The sequence below is a fragment of the Dreissena polymorpha genome, chromosome 1, assembly GCF_020536995.1.
Source record: "Dreissena polymorpha isolate Duluth1 chromosome 1, UMN_Dpol_1.0, whole genome shotgun sequence".
Taxonomy (NCBI): Eukaryota; Metazoa; Mollusca; class Bivalvia; order Myida; family Dreissenidae; genus Dreissena; species Dreissena polymorpha.
The window spans coordinates 116,372,898-116,394,748 of NC_068355.1; the positions used below are offsets into that span (position 1 = coordinate 116,372,898).

General features: G+C 36.6%; 1 protein-coding gene across 4 annotated transcripts in view; it reads right to left on the minus strand.

The window, feature by feature from the left end:
- Nucleotides 1-1,093: 1,093 nt before the first annotated feature.
- The window catches only part of LOC127846228 (inner centromere protein A-like), a 43,894-nt gene continuing 23,136 nt past the window's right edge, over nt 1,094-21,851 (minus strand). For 2 of the 4 annotated variants that reach the window (XM_052377406.1, XM_052377416.1), the window contains 2 exons: nt 13,668-17,614; nt 1,094-8,887 (listed from right to left, as the gene is read on the minus strand). In XM_052377406.1, the coding sequence (XP_052233366.1) occupies nt 8,860-8,887; nt 13,668-17,581 (3,942 nt within the window). In that variant the 5' untranslated portion in view covers nt 17,582-17,614 and the 3' untranslated portion in view covers nt 1,094-8,859. Of the gene's footprint in view, nt 8,888-13,667; nt 17,617-21,851 lie in introns of all 4 variants that reach the window. The other 2 variants (XR_008033456.1, XM_052377400.1) reach the window with 2 other exon arrangements.

A 21,851-nucleotide genomic window follows, 5' to 3' on the forward strand; every position in this document is an offset into this window, starting at 1 on the left:
ACGCCGAAAAAAAGTATTATTTTATTTTAAACACATTTATTATAGCTCGATTGCATCGAAAGCACCAGGCTTATAGAAACGCTCTTGAGTCCGTTTCCTGGGCCTATAACCAGTACTTGGTGTCGTAAGAGGTCTAGAGAACGCCTCCCGAGTGGGGATCGAACCCGTGACATACCGATCGCTATGCGGACACAATATCCATGACGCCACGACGACAATGCGATAGTACGATGGCGACAATGCGATAGTACGATGGCGACAATGCGATAGTACGATGGCGACAATGCGATAGTACGATGGCGACAATGCCACAACGCAATAGTACGATGGCGTCAATGCGATAGTACGATGGCGACAATGCCACAACGTGATAGTACGATGGCGACAATGCGATAGTCATATCGTACTATCGCCATCGTATCATCGCATTGTCGCCATCGTACTATCGCATTGTCGCCATCGTACTATCGCGTTTACGTACTGTCGTCATCGTATTATCGCATTTTTGCCATCGTACTATCGCACTGTCGCCATCGTATTGTCGCACTGTCGTCATCGTGTTATCGCACTATCGCATTGTCGCCATCGTACTATCGCACTGTCGCCATCGTATGGTCGCACTGTCATCATCGTATTATCGCATTATCGCGTTGTTGCCATCATACTATCGCACTGTCGCTATCGTATTGTCGCACTGTCGCATTGTCGCCATCGTACTATCGCATTGTAGCATTGTTGCCACTGTACTATCGAACTGTCGCCATCGTATGGTCGCACTGTCATCATCGTATTATCGCGTTGTTGCCATCATACTATCGCACTGTCGCTATCGTATTGTCGCACTATCGCATTGTCGCCATCGTACTATCGCATTGTAGCATTGTTGCCACTGTACTATCGAACTGTCGCCATCGTATTGTCGCATTGTCTCCATTGCACTATCGCATTGTCGCCATCGTACTATCGCGTTGTCTATATCATCGAAACTCACACTCTAAATCATGTTGATGCAGTTTTTTCTAGATACCACGTATATCTCGGTCTTTAACTATAAACATGATAGTAATGGTCAGTAATAAACATGAAATTGATATACCTTTAATAATATATCTTTTATTTGTTTGATATCATATATAAATGAAATGTTATAGGTATCATACCAGTGTGATTCAACTGATACATTGTTATAAAACAGTCATACTGAATACATGAACAATCGATATATCGTAAATGTGCTTATCAACACATTGGCACTTAAAGTATATTTAAATAATAACATGTATGAAGTAATTACTATTTATATTATTCAGAAATTTATATATAAAAAACGCATAATTATCCCCATGTTTTACGGAGAAAAAGTGGGGATATTGTATTGATGTGCGTCTGTCCGTCCTGGCCACCTGCTCCTCCTACACTATTAGCACTAGAACCTTGAAACTTAAATACATGGTAGCTATGTGCGACGGTGACAGTGACGGAATTTTTATCTGGCCCTGGGTCAAAAGTTATGGGGGTTGGGTCGGGGCCGGGTCAGAGATTTTCACTCATTTTTTAATGTTGTTTTAACTTAACTTCTTCATATCTGCACCGATTTACTTCAAATTGATACTGCGCCTCTCTATGACAATATCGTCAATCTCAACTATGCATGGCCCCATTACCAACCCAGGGGCGCCCCGGCCACATAGGCCACGCCCACCAAAAATTGCCTTTAACTATAATTTCTTCATTTCTACACCGATTCACTTCAAAATGATACTGAACCTCTCTTATAACAATACGGTCAATCCCAGCTATGCATGGCCCCATAACCAACCCTAGGGCATCCCGCCCACATAGGCCACTCCCACCCAAAATTGCCATTTACTATAATTTCTTCATTTCTACACCGATTCACTTCAAATTGATATTGAACCTCTCTTATGACAATACGGTCAATCTCAGCTATGCATGGCCCCATTACCATTAACCAACCCTGGGGCGCCCCGCCCACATAGGCCACGCCCACCCAAAATTGCCTTTTACTATAATTTCTTCATTTCCACACCGATTCTTTCCAAATTCATACTGAACCTCTCTTATGACAATACAGTCAATCTCAACTATGCATAGCCCCATAACCAAACCTGGGGCGCCCCGCCCACATAGGCCACGCCCAACCAAAATTGTCTTTTCCTATAATTTCTTCATTTCTACACTGATTCACTTCAAATTTATACTGAACCACTTTTATGACAATACGGTCAATCTCAACCATGCATGGCGCCATGACCAACCCTGGGGCGCCCCGCCCACATAGGCCACGCCCACCCAAAATTGCATTTTACTATAATTTCTTCATTTCTACACTGATTTACTTCAAATCGATACTGATCATCTCTTATGACAATACCGTCTATCTCAACTATGTAAGGCCCCATTACCAACCCTGGGGCGCCCCGCCCATAATAGGCCACACCCACCCAAAATTGTCTTTTACTATAATTTCTTCATTTCTACACCGATTCACTTCTAATTGATACTGAACTTCTCTTATGACAATACGGTCAATCTCAACTATGTATGGCCCCATTACCAACCCTGGGGCGCACCGCCCATAATAGGCCACACCCACATAGGCCACGCCCACCCAAAATTGCCTTTAACTATAATATCTTCATTTCTACACCGATTCACTTCAAATTGATACTGAACCTCTTTTATGACAATACAGTCAATCTCAACTATGTATGGCGCCATTACCAACCCTTGGGCGCCCCGCCCGTATAGGCCACGCCCACCCAAAATTGCCTTTTACTATAATTTCTTCATTTCTACACCGATTTACTTCAAATTGATACTGAACATCTCTTATGACAAAGCGGTCTATCTCAACTATGTATGGCCCCTTTACCAACCCTGGGGCGCCCTGCCCATAATAGGCCCTACCCACCCAAAAGTGTCTTTTACTATAATTTCTTCATTTCTGCACAGATTTACTTCTTATTGATACTGAACTTTTCTAATGACAATAAAGTCAATCTCAACTATGCATGGATCCATTACCAACCATTGGGCGCCCCTGGGTCAAACATGCGGCGTGATGATACGCGTCGGCCTCTGCCGCGCCATTTCTAGTTCAATGAGTGTATCTTATCATAACGCCATACTTTTAACAATTTTGTAAATATAAAAAGGCGTTCCTGCAATGAAAATGTTTTCATTTAACAATATTCATTTAAAATGAATATACAAAAACACAAATTGCAAATATTTATTAAACTGAAAAAACTGAAAAAGTTGTGCGAAACAAACATAGAATGTACACTTTTACTGAAATGCACATTGATTAGATATTTGGTACTCAAACATAATTTTCATGGGGAAAATACATGTAAACAACGTTGAATCATTAATTTTTTTTTACAATATAGCACTTTCTCAAAACTAATCAATAGATTTGCCATCAAATATAAATGCAAATACAATCTACTTAAACAGTGGTGAGCTCTACATGACTTCATATGATACCATAATGAATTTAAAAACAACAAGAGATGTGTTTGTCAGAAACACAATGCCCCTTATTGCGACGCTTTGAAGCCATATATTTGACCTTTGACCTTGAAAGATGACCTAGACCTTTCACCACTCAAAATGTGCAGCTGCATGAGATACATATGCAATCCAAATATCAAGTTGCTATATTCAATATTGCAAAAGTTATTCATTATTGCAAAAGTTTAACCAAGGTTAAAGTTTTCCACAGAATGACAGACAGACAGGCCAAAAACAATATACCCCCGATCATTCGATCCGGGGGCATAACAAAACGTATATAAATAATATAAATATTTTAACGAATAGTATAAATCCCCACACCTAGTATGTAAAGATAGTGGTGTTCGTATAACTGATGCAATACCCACATTGTGAATTGTAAACAGCGCAAAACAGACAAATACAAACATTTACAAGAAGTGTATATTGCTAACATAGAACGAGATCCTTCCAGTCACTTCCATATCTACATATGGAACACATACAAATATACCATGCAAAAAATAGACAGATAAAGAGAGTAATTCAGTCAGTGCTGAATACAGATACGTTTATGCAGTAAGGCTCAGAAAATCTGCAGCATAATCTTTGTTATGCTAAGAATTAAGATAATAAACATTTCTTGTATTTAGAAAATATGTTCATCTTTATATTTTTTTACAATCATTATTTTGAAAATATAAAAAAAGATAAACGCTGACAGAACCCCATGAAAATCAAATGATGACATACACAACATTGTCATCAAATATCACATGGTTGTTATTCCTAATAAAATGATAATACAACTTAATATTTTGTCTATGAAAATACATTAACTATATCTTTCAGCAACATTTGTGCAATTTCAGGTAAAAATCCAAAATTTTGTTATTAGATCTATTAGATAAAAATATTAACATTCATTTAAATAAGAAGTATTTCTAAAGCTTTAAACAATACATATAAAAATATTAAAAGTAGAGATAACATAACATGTATTTTGCTCACCTAAGAGAAAAAACATATGACGGTTACATATTTTTTTTTTGTGCTTGACAACAATATTAAAACTATAATCAGGCATTCTTAGGTAAATGAAAATTATGATATTATCTTCATTTTAAGTCTTTCTTATTTACAGCACTGATATTTTAACATCAATTTACCTGTTTAAAATGTAAGATTTTAGACACAACTTTTACAATATATTTTAACCTTTCTTTTGGCTTGCTATAGGGAAACTGGACTTAATGAATGTGCGTAAGTAGCGTCCCAGATTAGCCTGTGCATTTTGCCCAAGATAATACTTGATGACACTTTCTGCTGGAATGAAATTATTACTTTAAAGGAAATCTCTTCTTAATGAAAATAAATTCAAGTTGTAAAAAGTTGTCACAGATTAGCCTGTGCAGTCTATACAGGCTTATCTGTGACATCACTTTATGAATTTAGCCTGGTTTTCTCACAGGCATATTATATCATTTTTCAAACTAATCCCAGATTTCTACTTCACATCCTAGTATAAAGAATACAAATGAATTTGAAGTACATTGCAATCTTATTTCAGATCGGTTCTTATCTTTCTTATTGCATAAAAAAAAATTAAGTGGTCACAGTTCTATAGTCCACATCAAAACACTGTCATGTTAGCATATAAATCATCCATCAATTTCCCCATGATCTATGAATTAAATTTAATATAGAAAGCATGTTTACACATAATGAGCTAGTTTCTCATTCAGACTTGCTAACACTGGTTAAAAATATTCATTACTTTAGAACAAAAAGCTCCAAAGACATTATGTAAATACAATGCAATTACATACATATACAATCTATATCTTTCAAATTGTGTGCGGTTTTTTAAGTTCTTGCATTCCCCTAATAGTAACTTTCAATTATGATACCATTTAAACAATTTGCATGGTTTGTATTACAGTTTTATAAGAATGAAAAGTATGAACACCATTATGTGATAACTGTTTGTATTGAAAAAACAGTTTACTGTAGAAATTGTATTAATTATAAAAATATTATTATAAACTTGTTTGAAGGTGCAGCAACAGCTAGTGTAACTGATCACTATAAAAACAATTTTGAGAGTTAAGATGTCCATATTAAAGCAACCAAATTCTCATGGCATACATTTAATTGAGAACCATTATGATGTAAATGATTTTCTTTTTCTTAAAGAATCAAAATAATAACACAAATCTGGAAAACAATATCCAACATGTTCATTTTCAAAGTTACTGTTTATGACCATGTGTACAATGTATGTTGCTCAAAACATGCTTATGTAAATAAGTAAATAGTGACTGATTATACGCTATTTTACTGCAGCTAAACTACAACATTAAATTTTCTGAATGTATATCTTCAAACCAAATTACAACAAAATTAATTTGAATGACTGTCATTTCATAACTATATAATATTTACAATCTTCTAGTGCTTTGAATTATAAAAACTTAACAGCATGCAAACAACCTTTAGTAAGAGTTTGCTAACGATATCAAAGCTTATAACAACATCTTGCAACAATAATCAACAGTCCAACGTAAATAATAAAACCTTAAACCAACAAATACCTGAAAATTAACATTGATTGATTACTATTTGATATCATTATGGTTTGTGTCACTAATAACAGTTTTTGTCTAGACCATAAGACAAGAGGGCCAAGATGGCCCAAGTTCGCTCACCTGAGTGGAGTCGGTTCATTCAATCTTTACCAAACGTCCTGGTCAAGTTTCATCATTATTGAACCAAAACTCTGGCATATGGAGTGATTTTGTTTTTGTAAGATTTGACCTGGTGACCTATATTTTGAGTTGACCCCCCTTACCAAACATCAAACTTTGCTTACAAAAATAAATATTATGACCAAGATTCATAAAATCTGAAACAAAATTGTGACCTCTAGAGTGTTTACAAGGATTTTGTAAATATAATGAAAATTTGGACAATCTAAAGGCAATAATAATGGCATTAATTATGTGATATATATAAAACCAATCTTTTCACCAAGTTTCATGATGATTGGGCAAAAAATGTGACTTCTAGAGTGTTAACAAGCTTTTTTTACTATATAAATATGAAAAAACTGCCCCCCCCCCCCCCCGGCAGCCATGTTATTCAACTGACCGGAACCATTGTCAAACTCAACTCTCATATCAAGGAAACAAATGTTCTGACCAAATTTCATGAACATTGGGCCAAAAATGTGACTTCTAGAGTGTTCACATGTTTTCACTATATACATATAGAGAAAAATGCCCCGACCACTGGTGTCCATGTTTTTTCACCGATCTGGACCATATTCGAACTCGTCTGAGATATCAATAAAACCAATGTTTTGACCATCTTTCATGATGATTGGGCAAAAATTGTGACTTCTTAAGTGTTTACAGGGTTTCTCTATAGCCAAATAAGGAAAACTGACCCGCCCACTGGCGGCCATGTTTTTCAACGGACCGGAATCACTTTTGCACTCAACCAACATATCATTAAGACAAACATTTTGACACAGATACATGAAGATTGGGCCTGAAATGTGACTTCTACAGTGTTTACAAGTTTTTTTCCTTTTTTTGACCTAGTGACCTAGTTTTTGACCCAGCAGACCCAGTTTCGAACTTGACCGAGATTTCATTGGGACCAAGTTTCATGAAGATCGGACAATAAATGTGGCCTCTAGAGTGTTTACAAACAAATGTGGACGGACGGACGACAGACGAACGGACAACGGACAAAGACCGGTCACAAAAGGCTAAAAAATTGAAATGTTAAAAGCCATAAAAACATAAATGTATATGCAACATTACAAAACAATAACACTATGTTTATGCATCCATAGGAATTTCTTGCACAAAACGTTACTAAGAGTTTGTTTTATTCAGATTACCAACAACCAATATGTAACTAATTAACCTTTTAACACTCGTGTTTTGACGCATTTGTAGTGCCTTAGATAGTTAAATTTAATTAAAAAACGTTCTATCTGGATTCAACTTTTTAAGGCTTTATTTCCAACCCTTAGATGCTGATAAGCAGCAAACAGCATAACACCTGAACAGACAGCGAGTTACTTTCAGGCTGTTCTGGTTTTATGCTGTTTGCACATAGCCATTTGTACTTTGCTTTTGAGTGGGAAAGGGCTGAGGACTTCTTAGTTCCAAATAAATAGAATAACATGTCCTATTTAGAATAAACTGATATCTGAAAATATACAAGAAATAATAAAAAACAGCACTAATGTGTGCCCATATTGCCTATTCTAACATGAATATGAACATTTGCAGTGCTTATTTTGACATGTTTTAATGTTCAGTAACCAAAAATGTATTACAGACCAAAGTACTACTAATTTCAAAATGCTGAATAATTAATAAAAAGGTTGGACATACATTGAAGTATGAACTGCATTGCAAATATACTATCCTAAAACATTCCAAATCAATACCATATTAATAATGATTCTTATCAACAACAATCACCGTATTTGATGTTCTTCTAAATGGTTTGCACATGAAAAAATAGTTTGACGCTACCTGTCCACCCCTAAATGGTCAAGAGCATGAACACAAATTGTCAAACAACTAACTTCTGATACCATCCAAGTAATTTGTAATGGCCATATCCAAAATGCCAAATCGCAAAGATTGCCAGCAGTGATTGTCCCAAAATATTTGTACCAATTGATGTCATTTAACAAACACACCCTCTGACTGAAGATAATTTTGACTGTTCAGTCATCACACATAATCTGTCTTGACCATCTTCAGTTGGTATAAATCAGTGCCAAACATTTTAAAAGGACAGCTACTCAAATATTTAAATGGCTTTAAAGGTGTTGTGCAAGGTATTTGAAAACTAAGGCTTTTTAGTTATGACAGTATAATAACCTTTCAAAGGTTTGTATTACAAATAATTTAATACAGTTTGTACAAAGACAACAATATGTATTTATTTTGTTGGACTTCTCATCACTGATATACATTTTAAATATTAACAACTTTAGTTTTTATATAAAATCAATCTGATAATTTCAAAGTATTTCCAATCAAACTTGACAAACACTTCTTATAATAGATCTACTTCCACAGCTTGATTGAATGGGAACAAGTGGTATAGAAACGTATAAGGGAAGTAACAATACTCCACAAACTTCCCATCTTTATATACTGCAAAGTAAGATATGGTGTTCAGGAAGATTTCCACTTGATCTCCTGCCAAACAATTCACTTGCAGTTGGGTTGAGTTGCCACTGTACAAGGTCTCCCAGTGCAGGTAAAGATCCTCTTAAGAACCCATAATCAATCAAGTTCTGCCTTACAGTTTGACATCATCCACATTTGATCTGAAATTAAGAGCAACTCAATCAGTTTTTAAGTTTTAGAAAAGCTGGGAGTAGACTTATATTGTATCTGATACTATTCACATTGATGATGAAGTTTGTCATGATAATTTCAAACCCATCATGCAGGCCTTCAAAATGTCTAAGACATATTACAATTTATTAATCATTCAATTTAATCAGCTATTTTTAAGCAAACAGTGAACCATTCAAAACTAGAGCTGTCACTGCATGTCTGAAAAAAAAACACATGCCGCTGTGTCATACAGCATGTGCTTTTCAGTTTTAAGAACTGGTCTCCTTACCATGCATGCTTTACACTTATGAAGTTTTGCATTTATACCTCATATTGTAGTATAGATACATGTATGCCTTGAACACACATTTCAATATGAACGATCTACCTACCTCATTAATGTCAAGTTCATGTACAATGCAATTACCCATTACAGTTTGCAAAGTATAAACCATTCAAAATTCAAATGCAATACATAAGCAAACAGCAATAACTTTCAAAACAGCAAGAGTTATGATTCTTGTGCAATGTGCATCTTGTCAATAATGACATTTGTGTTATAATGGGAGAATAGAGTGCTGCATATATATAATGATAACAAGTATATACCAAAAAACTAATGAATTTAGATTACTGGATTACTTTATTAATGGTAATCATCACATTTTGTCAGGTTATTTGACATTGCCGGTGCATACCTAATAGGTGTACAAATCAAGCGGAACATTAACCGCATGATTAGTGCAAATACTGTACATCCCAAATTTGAAAATAATCTTGCTTAGTCATTTGCACATGCACACATGCTTCGTCATTTATACATGCACACAAAATTCTTGTTTGTAACCACTCATTTAGTATAGCAGCTATTATTTGATATTTCTGCATTTATTACCATGTTGCACACCAGTAGTTTGTCTGCATTTTGTTGAACATAGACTGTTTCAATGAAGTGTGCAAGTTGCTAGAGGTTTTATTACCAAGCATAATAAATTGATGCTTGATTGTTCTCAAACAATTCATCAGTAAGTATTCTAAAACTGGGATCAGCATAAATCACACTCTATCAAAAGAAGTGATTCTTTTAAAGTGATAAATGAGCCTAATACAGTTCAGTGCTAGTTTAAAGGACTTGAGTTTGTAGGTTTGTCCCCACCAGTGATAATGAACATTATACACTTTATATCCTGATAGATTATTTTTGCTATTTATAAGTTATAAATCATCGGCATAATCCTTTACCACTTAGATACATATTTTTACGCATATGTAGTCCCTTAAAAAGTTAAATATAATTTTAAAAAATTCATACTGTATTCAAGTTTTAAAGGCTTCATTTCCAACCCTAAGATACTGATGAGCAGCAAACATCATAAAATCTGAACAGGCTGCGAGTTACTCACAGGCTGTTCTGGTTTTACGCTGGTTGCAATTTAAGCAATTTTTAATTTGCTTCTTACATGTTTAGGGGAAAGGGCTAAACATACAGCAGTACAAATAACAACTGCATTTAGGCATGTGCCCATTGACTACACTATGTGATTGAGGAAATATGCTTCCTGAAATAATTGTTTGTGTGATATCTTGCTAAAGTCGATATTGAAATATTATTTTATTCTGTTTTGCTATATTTTGTTATGTTTAACACAAGATTTTAATCACATTTTATATGAAGCCAGTATAATTTCCCAGCAACAGTTCAAAATTTTCTGAATGTATAACAAAGATTTTTCTGAAAAATGTTTTTCTGCAACAAAAGGTGCGCTCGCTCTACATGTTTGAAAGGATTTTAATCAATTATGCAAATTTATAATGGCCATTGGTCTTGTAATGGCTTATTAATCCTCGACCAATAGTGAAAAATTGTATAAACCTTTTTTTTCAAAAGTAACAATTTTCATCAGACAATTTCCATACTTTATTGAGTAAATTCTTGGACTCAGAGCCGAATTTTTTACCTTGGAATTTTCGAAGATATCACATCTTCTTCATCAGCTGATCACTGGCTAACTGACGTCACAGTCACATGACCGGTGAAGGGTCACGTGACATGAGGAGACTGTCATAAACCCGGGGTAGCTCGAGTCCCTCGTCCCTGTTAAGTGATGGCCGCCGCTGTTTAATCTCAATTGCTTCTTTCACCTTGCGTTTCCATAGATGTTCTTCGGAGGTGAGTACTTTAGTTTTGTTAGGGTCGATCTTGTGACCTGTTTGTTTACAATGTTCATATATGGCAGAAGAAGTTCGTGTAAGGTGTTCTTTCAATCTAGTGTCTAATTGTCTCGCTGTTTCACCTACATAGTCATTTTTACAGTCCTCACATTGGACATGATAGATCACACCACATTTCTTCATTTTATCTGTTTTGTCTTTAACTATGGTGAGGTTCTGTCTGATGGAATTGAAAGGTTTGTGGAAGATGTTGGCTCCATGTTTTTTGAATACTCTAGCCAAAACTTCTGAGGTGCCCCTGATATAAGGTATTCCTGCAGTCGGTCTCTTTTGTGTTCCCTTATCTTTGTCTAGTGTTTTCTCTTTCTTTTTGGGTAGTCTGAATATCCAATCCGGGTATCCGTTGGTTCTTAAAGCGGATTTCACATGTTCAATTTCGTCTTTCTGGTCTTTTTCTTTTGTTATTAGGGTTTTGGCTCTGTGTAGTAGGGTACGTACAACTGATCGTTTGTGTTCAAGGTGGTGGTTGGACTGAAAGTTCAGATACTGGTCGGTGTGCGTCGGTTTCCTGTAAACCGTGGTTTTCGTCGACCCATCGTCTGCCACGTGAACACATGTGTCCAGGAACGGAATACGGCCTTCTTCCTCCTGCTCTGAAGTGAACTTGATATGTTCGTCTATTGAGTTGATGTGGTCCGTGAATTCTTGGATGTTGTATTCATGGATTTTAGTCATGGTATCATCCACGTACCTCAGCCAGAGGGACGGTGGATTCCTTGCAGTTTCCAATGCCTGCTTCTCAAAGAACTCCATATATAAGTTCGCGACAATCGGCGATACGGGAGAACCCATGGCTGCACCTTGCTTCTGTTGGAAGAATTGTTCATTGTATATGAAGTATGTGCTACTAAGGCAGAGGTCTAACAACTCGGTCACTTGTTCAACACTGAGTTCAGATCGTTCGTTGAGTTTGGTGTCTCCAGCCAATTTGTTCTTGATCACTGTGAGTGCTTTAGGTACTGGAATTGAAGTGAAAAGTGCTGAGACATCATAGGATACCAATTTCGTGCCTGGGGGTACTTCAAGATCCTTGATCTTCTGAACGAAATCCACCGAGTTAACTATGTGGTGTTCCGTTTTACCCGCCAAGGGGCCAATGACCGAAGCAATGTATTTAGCGGTTGCATACAATACGCTTCCTGTGCTCGATACAATTGGTCTTAAAGGAGCATCCTTTTTATGAATTTTGGGTAGTCCATATAATTTTGGGACGTTTTCTGCTGTGGGATATAGTTGATGGTACAGTTTATCTGAGATTAGATTTTCATTCTTCCATTTCTTTAAGATGTTAACCAATCTAGTTTTCACTTGCCTGGTTGGGTCCTTTTTCAGTGGTTCATAGGTATCCTTGTCGCTCGTGAGCTTATCCATCTTGGCTACATACTCAGTTTTGTTCATCACAACCGTAGTACGACCCTTATCGGCAGGTAGAATTACAATGTCTTTCCGTTTACCTAAGTCACGCAAGGCATCTCTTTCCTTGGTGGTGATGTTGCTTTTAGGTTTGGTGGCACTTTTTAGAATCTTTACAACTTCTCCCCTTAAACTTTCAGCGGCCGATTTATCCTCTAATTGGTAGCAAACCTGTTCTGTGGAAGCGATGATTTCATTTATGGGGATGGTTGGAGGGGTAACACAAAAGTGACTGTGACGTCAGTTAGCCAGTGATCAGCTGATGAAGAAGATGTGATATCTTCGAAAATTCCAAGGTAAAAAATTCGGCTCTGAGTCCAAGAATTTACTCAATAATGCATCAACCAGAGCAGAGAAACCTCCACGAGCGAATTTCCATACTGTCTGTAATTTTAATAATTCAAACCAAAGTTCTTCTTTGTAAAAAAAACACTTTAGATTTTACATAATACTCCAATTAATAAGATAATTAAATCCCAAGTTGACAGTGATTTGATACATAAACCAGATATAAAACATACAATGATTTGATACTGTAACAAGAAATTGCAATGTTACACAATAAATAAGTCGAGAAATTAAGTTCACTGTCCTTATTCTAATTAGATTGCTGGACCTTATCCTTCATAATGGGTCATAAAACTGGCATTAAATCCTAAACATTGAATAGAGATTGTTGTTTACAATGACATATTGATGTGAGATCCAGTTTATAAACTTTGATAGCATAGGACATCTCTAATATATTCTGAGAAACAACAATTGCCTACAGAATTGGATCAAAAGGGTTAGACTTTGATGTATACTATGTAATATGATAAATAGCAGCAATAACAATTTTTGAATATTTGTTTAAAAAATCTTAATTTAAAAAAGGGGAGCATAAACTTAAAAAGCAACTTCGAGTAAGGAGTAAATGGGTGGATTTCTAATAACCTCCTTTGCATAAATTTGTTGCATAAAAATAAATTGCACATCCACAACTTCATATCCTAAGAACAATGTAGGAAATATCGCTTATTGTAACATAGACAGAAGAATGAATGAACAGAATTGCTGCTTGGTTGGGGATGGAGAGAGGGGGGTGGTGGTGAACAAAGAAGAATCAAATTAGCTACTTACACAATAATTTGTGCAGAGCCAGCGGTGACGGGATTGGAGAGGTCCACAACTGTCCTGAAGCTGGGGGTGGAGCTATGTGACCTTGGACACACCTGAGGTGAGCCAGGAGCCCCAACTGAGTGGGTGGGAGATGAGGGTGTACTCAGGGTCACTGAGGATGAGATGGCACTATCCACAGTGGAAACACTATTGCTTGGGGATACACTTCTCTGACGATGGTGGTTAAGCTGTTCCGAAATGTCAAAAGATGATTTCCTATTTAAAGATTGTGTGGAGTTTGTGTCAAAATTTAGGTTACCACTGGGAATTAAATGTTCACTAGCATATTTTTTCATAAATTTTCCAGATTCAGTTCGAACTGGCACTTTCCTATAGTCCTTTACCTGGACACGAGCAACGACAGTTTTTCCTGGAGAAAGTTCAGAATCAGAATCACTGTTATACAAAGGGTTTGTTGGCTTCACTTTCATGTCATTAGGATCTACAACAGAGTTATTTCCACTATTAGCACCATTATAACTAGCAACAAAATCTGACAGCTGCACACCACCATTCCCAGTATTAACACTTGCTGTTGAATTTATATTCGGAGAACTTGCCCAACTTTGAAACCCCTGCTTCTTCAAGTCAGTGGGATCTAGCCTTTGAAATCCATCACCGCTACTTGGATATTGTGGCTTGCTGAACATGTCAAACAATAATGGATTCGACTTCCTTTCAAAAGGCTGCCCAGTCAGTGTCATACTATTTAAAAAGAAAGCCATTTGTTGTGATGTTGGGGGAGTCGGAACACTCAGCATTCTCATGTACTCATTGAGGTCATATGGCATGCTGCCAGACATGGAGGTACTGAGGAAAGGGGATGTCTGGGAATAATGTCCGAAATTTGACTGAAAACCGTTACGAGGCATTTGTTGATTAAACATTGTATTTGAGAAATTCTGTGGCTGATTGGGATCGGGCAAAGTCCCGTAGTTATGGAAGCCATTGACAGGCGGCAGGGTAGGAGCTGGCATCAGGCTCAGGTTCTGATGGGGCACTGATGGAGCATAGTGCTGCTGCTGTTGCTGTAGAAGCTGGGCCGCTGCCAACTGCTGCTGAAGATGTGCTGTTTCTAGACGCTTAAGTCTTTCCCTAGTCTCTGCTTCTCTCAATTTATGCATTTCCAGTTCTAATTCCAGCTGCTTTCTTTTTTCCTCTTCAAGTTTTCTTTCCTTAGCCCAGCGCTCTTCAGTTGCCCTTTCTAATGAAAGGTTTTCTTTCCTAAAATGATCATTGGAATGCTTCTTCCTGTCCAGTGATTTGACCTTTTCATATCTAGGACTGACAAACTTTGGTTCATCAATATCCTCATCACTATTGTCAGATTCTCCAAGGCGATTTGTCCTGTATTCAACCTCAGCAGCGTCATGATCAAGACCATTCTGCTCCACATCAGAGTCATCTGGATCGTCATCATATTCCCCATACTTTGGAATGTGGTATCCATTTGACCGTGAAGTTGAATTTTCCCCACTACTTGCATCTAAACTCCAATTTTTGGGGGTATCATCGACCGTTTCAAGATCTTCAGCCTTCTGTCTGCGTAGAATTTTTCCTGATGCTTTGCTTATAGAACCAAATGCATTTCTAACACCTTTATGCATTGACTTCTTAAACCTTTTAACACTTCCAAATTTTGCTTTTTGTTCTTCATTTTGAACCAATTTATTAGCCTTTTTGTCTTTCTTTGAATTTTTCTGGACCTTCAAATCATTCATAGACTTAGGAATTATTGTGGACTTGAAGCCATCTGCAGAGGCATTGCGCCCGGTGACAATCTCTCTATCAGATATGTCATCATCTGAATCTAGGTCATCCTCAGGAGTCCAGTCTTGGGAAGCTGGAACTTGCTGCCTATTGGAGGCATTTGGACCTACTGAAGCTTTCTGGGCCTTGCTATAGACATTCCCAGTTTTGTTCATGGTCACATTTTTATGATATCTTGGAGGCTTAGGAAGTATCTCAGGAGGTTCACTAGACCTACTACTAGCAGTTGATTCCTTTCTTGAAGATGAGGGTTTGTCATCATCAAGAACTTCTTCCATATCAAGACTTGTGTTGCTTGTGTTCTGCTTCAACTTGTCATCAATAGTTCCCTCAACCTTTGCCCTTTCATCTCTTGCAGCACAAGCTTTTTGCAACTGCTCTCGAAAAACTGTATGTGGGTCCTTTGGTTTTGGAGGTACAGGAGTTGTTTGTTTAACCACTTTCACACATTTTGCATTTGCTGCAGTCATAATATCATGCTGCAGAAGTGAGTTCAGCCTTCTAACAGGATCAGTACTTGATTGTGATACCCCAAGTTCAGCAGGATCAGAACTCTGCCTCTGAAAACTTGGCTGTGGAAGTCGGTCATAAGTTGTGGTTGACGAATGTCGCAGAACTTTTGGAGCTCCACTCACAGGTAAATCTTTGTCTTTCATTGAATTACTTCTTTCAATGTTTGCTTTCGGTTGCACAGAATCTGTTTCATTCTTAGCACTTTCAAACACCAGTTTAGCTGCAGGTTCCTGTCTCTCACTACCATTCACAGTGCTGCTATTTTTGGTTTCATTTTTCTCTTCTTCTGCATCTACAGTTGCTGTTCCTTGTTTTTCCTGTGACTGCTGCCTTCTAGCAGCCTTTGTCTCTGAAAGGTTCTTCATTTCAAGCAACCAAGGAACTTGACCCCCTATATTTGCATCAGCTGTTTTTGGAGCTGGCTTCAAATCTGGTGTTCTCTTCAGCACAAGCTCTGGTTTTGCATTCAAACTTTCACTCCTTGTCAAGGAAGTGTTCGGCTGCTTTGTTGTCATACCCATGGGAGGGGGTGGAGGTGCTGGTGGCATCTTAACTGATGATTGTGAACGAGAAACCGGAACTACTGAATATCGTGGAAGTTTAAAATTCTGAGCAGGTGGAGGCGGTCTCCTTGGTGATTCAATGTCATAATCTATTGGGGGTTCATTGTCAACTGAATAGGTATCTTTTCTAGGCGTTGATGGTGTACTCTTGGAAGAATGTGGTGGTGGCACCTGGACAGGGGGAGCGGGGGCTTTCTTTTTCTTACTGCTCAGGGCAGAGCCTGCACTACGGGATGACACCCGACTAGCTGATTCCCGCACAAAGGCTGGCTTTTCAGAATGTTCATTCAAGTCAGCAGTCAGATCACTAAGCTTTTTCCCAGTCCGTTTTTCAAGTTCTTCAATAGTCTTGCTTCGTCTATGTTCAGCCAGCTGAACATATGTGAGTTGGTAAGAATAATCCAGATTAAAGTTATTTTTCACAGGAAGGGAAGGACCAACGGCGCCCGGGTACGACTGCATGAAAGGATCAAGTTTAACACGAGACTCAATGCTTTCTTCTGGTTCTTCCATAATAGTATGCTCCTGCTGACCAAGGGACATTTGTCGTCTATGACTTGGTCTGTATGGAGCTTGCTTGGTAGAAACGCTGGGTACAGGCATGGTAGATTGCACATCTCCATTCGAAACTGGAGGAACAACTGGTGGAGAACCATTAGGAATATAACCATTCATAGGTGGAGCAGGAGCACTTGAAATCATATCATTTTGCGGCTCAGACCCAGACGGTTGGTCATTCTTTTCAATATTGTTCTTATTGGCATCAACATCTGTGCCTTCATTTTGATAGGAGTATAAGTTCTCATAGTCAGAATTGTATTTACTCAATTCCATAGACACAGGTCGGAGTTTAAGGATAGAAGGCAGCTCCTTTGGAAGAACACGATTTACTGGGTTGTTGTAGGTTGGACCCTGGGGCCCCAAGGAACTGACCGGGCGGGCGCTGGGTGGGGCATCTGGCCTGGCGGGAGGACTCCGCACCACATCTGTGCTGGGGGTCACAGGCTGGCGAGAATGGTTATTACCCATGGTTACAGAGATCTCACCGGCTCATTCAGAAATCTGTAAATATATCATCATGATCAATATCAGTATACCATCAACAACAAATGGTAAAATGATATTTAACTTTTCATTTAACTGCACCTGAATAAAATGTTTTAAGAATCATAAAAAGTGGATTTTTAAAAAACAGTTTTTTTTTCAGTTAGATAATTTCTGAGTTGAACTGGTCACTATTTTTTGGTATACTAAGTGTCAATTACTGACACAACTGCCCTCTGCCCTTAATTTCTAACCCTTAGATACTGATTAGCAGCAAACAGCATAAAACCTGAACAGACTGCGAGTTACTCGCAGGCTGCGTGTTCTGGTTTTATGCTGTTTGCACATAGCCATTTTCAGTTTGCTTCTGACTCCGGGGAAAGGATTCAATCAGAGGAAGGTAAAATGATAATGGTAAAAGAAATAATTTCATGGCCAATCTCCCACAAGAATTTTGCTGAACTGGAAAACAAAACCATGCATGACCTTCAGATATGTAGTGCAACTTTTACCAACTTAAGTATAACCAGGACTAATAGTACAATGTCCATTTAGAAAGTTAATCGGATAAAGTTTTTCAGAATGTGAACCTACATGTAATACAACATGAACACATTGAATTGGTTATTGTAATAATTGATATAATGCTTTTTAATCTGTTTACATTCTGAATAACTATTCAATAATGACTTTGCAGTTTTGAATATTGGCCATGATCAGATATGAAAATCAGGGCAATAACTGTAGAAGCAATTGATAATTATTGACCTCATTGTATATCATACATTAAACTAGGAATGTACATGTACAATTGTAGACTGAATAGATCAAGACATGCTGCAAATTTCTGGCAACTTGACTTAACACCATGGCTGAGTTCCAGTTATAGGATATAATATTAATGCTTTTATTGAGAATACACAAATATTTAAAGTAGATACCTTGCCGACAATTGGAGAAATAAATAATAACATTATATTATTGATCTAGCCAGTTAAAAGTGTTAATATTAATGCCAGTACATACAATCTTAGTAAAAAAAAAAAATTTAAGGGATAATTAAAATGGCTAAGTAAAAAACTAAAAAAGAAGTTGAAAAGATGCCACCCAAAAAGCCGAAATTAACAAATTTAAAATTTGTAAACAAGCGCAAATAATTTTCAGCTGTACAGTCGAAACCTCATTCGTGTACTGAAGTTATGTCCACTGTTGGGAAATCTCCAATATTAAACGCATATTTGTTCAAACGACACAGTGATACAATACTAAACTAAATATAAGAAATCGTGTAGGTATCATTAACATGGCTGTTTTGAATTTAATTGCAAAAAAAACACAAAACATTTAACTTTGGTATGGTATATGATATTTTATATTTCTTATTTAACATTCCTTTCCATTTTAATGCATTGATTTCTGATGATGAAAAAACTTCAGAGAATTAAATAATCATTTTGTATTGGATATACAATACCAGATTTTCTATATATTTAAAACATATTGTTGCTTTAGGTGATTCTATATTTATTGGCAGGTGAGACTTGTGATATGAAGAAGACTTTACACACCAGGATATTATTGATTTCTTTTAAATTTTCTTTAGCAATTATAACTGCCCAATATGATAAATTTGAAAAACAAATACAACCCCGGCGAAATGTTGTTCATGATTTCATGAACACTTCAAGCCAATCAAGAACTGTTCATGAACGGTTCTGAAAAAGTTCCTGAGCTTGGTTCATGAACTTTTGGACATGAACTGTTCTTAAGACATGTTCATGAACTGTTTATGAATTATTGTTGAACATTTCAAAGTTCATGAACAGTTCTTCATCTAACCATAAATACTTAGTGATGAACATTTCATGCACAAGTATTTCTAATGACTTTTCTGAGACAGACTTTAAGGATCCATCATGAATAATTCATGAATTCCTTTGTGCTAGATGTTTCATACATATTTTTGAAAGTAATATTGAAATGTCTAGCATACAAATCTTGTAGATTTGTGAAACCTGTGAAGTTAGTATGAATATGCATAGTACTTTCACCACTGTAAGTTAGAGTTCTTGACCTGTTCTAGAGAATTTTAAGAACATTTGTACAAGAACTGTTCAAGAACTGCCTTCAGGAACACTTCAATAACTTTTAAGGACCTTTTCTGTTCTTGAATTATTCTTAAACTATTCTTGAACACTTTAAGAACTTTTTTGAACAACATGTTTCCTTCTGATGTTCTTAAACAGGTCTACACAATGTTTTTGAACGTATGATGGACTTTTTAAGAATCCAATATGTTCTTAAAAGGATCTGTCATTGTTCTTGGAAGACTTAAAAGACAAGTTTAAGAACGTTTTAAGGACATCTTATTTCAAGAACAGTTTAAGATGATATCAAGAACTCAATGTACATTGCATTGCTGTTTTTACAAAGAAAGAATATTGTGTGCACAGGAAGTTGAAACGGAAGGCACATGGTTTATGTTATATTTGAAAATGTAAGTCTTTAATAAATTACCGGCTGAACTGATCTGAGCCATTGGTTCCATTTCAAGTTCTTTGGCACTGTAAGTGTAACCATTTCAGGGAAACCATTGATTAGTAAATGATTCTTGAACTGAAAATGAGACTATTCATAATCTTTTCAATACATGAATTATTCATGAACATATAGTGCAAAGTTGTATTATGAAATTTAAAGAGTATTATCAAACCACTTGTATCTCAGTTATTAGTGTTATATTTAAGTTATTGTTATATGTTGCTATCAATATGTTAAGTGCTAATACAAGACTTGTTTCTTCTTACCCTGACCTGTTTGTTGAGCTTTAGTAACACTTATGATAACCTTTGCATAAATTGACAAATTCTTGTTCATGAATAGTTCATGAACACTTCATGCCACCCCAGTTCATGAACTCTTGAAGAACTATGGTTCATGAACTATTCACTTACAGTTCGTGAACAGAAAATGAGCCATTGAAAAATAGAAGGAAAATGTTCATGAACTGTTCGTGAACAGCAAAACCCTGAAGAATTTTTCAAGAATTGTGTTGTTCATGAACTGTTCAAGAACACTTCATGCCATTGATGTTCATGAATAGTTCATGAACATTTCATGCCATAATGGTTCAAGAATAGTTCATGAACACTTCATGCCACATGGGTTCAAGAATAGTTCATGAACACTTCATGCATTAAGGGTTCAAGAATAGTTCATGAACTTTTCATGCAATTAGGTTTCAAGAATTTTTCATGAACACTTCATGCCATTAGTGTTCATGAACAGTTCATGAACTAAAATTTCAAGAACTTTTCACAGACGTGGCTCATTTTCTGTTCACGAACTATTCGTGAACAGTTCATGAACACAGTTCATGAACAGTTCATGAACTGTTCACGAATTATTTGTGAACTGCAGAACAACATTTCGCAGGGGAACAAGAAACCGTTGAAGACGGGTGATACTTACCCAAGTTTTTTTTGGTCACAATATTGCATTATATATTCAGATAAACGGAAACGTCTAGTAGTTGGGGGGACAAGAATTGCACTATATGTACAGTTTAAATAAAATTTCAAAGGGCCATAACTCTGTGAAAAAGCATCCGACCAGAACCAGCTGATAATATGCACATCTCCTCTTGGTAGTGAAGCTTCCCATAAAGTTTAATTGAATTCCGGTCATTTAATTGCTGAGAAATAGCCCCGACAAAAATTGTGCATGGACGGACGGACACACACACGGACAGACGTAGTGGCGACTATATGCTCCCCCCAAAAATTTTGGGGGGAGCATAAAAAAGATCACTGAAACAGAGAAATAATTAATCTTAAGAATAAGTTATTTGCAAATTACAACATTTATTTTTCATTACAAAAAGATGTAAAATTAGCCATAAATTGTTAAATACAAAAAAACTTTAACCATAAAATGCAGAAAAAAAGTCGCTTAAATAAAATGCACTGCAAAGCTCAAACAAATCGACAAATAGTCAAGCTGAAACATAACTAACTCAGGCAATAATTGTGTTTTAATTTGGATTATCAAGTGACTTATGGTGCATTAAACACACCATCCGATGACAATGTATTACATTAAGAACAGCCACTTAATACAGAAAACCTTGAATCAATTTACCTGGGCAATGTCAACAGCTTGATTGTTACATGTCCATATCCAACGCTTCAACTCTTTTGCATTATTTCAAGTTTCTTACCCTATGGTGGAGATAACAAGGGCTCTGGCAATTATC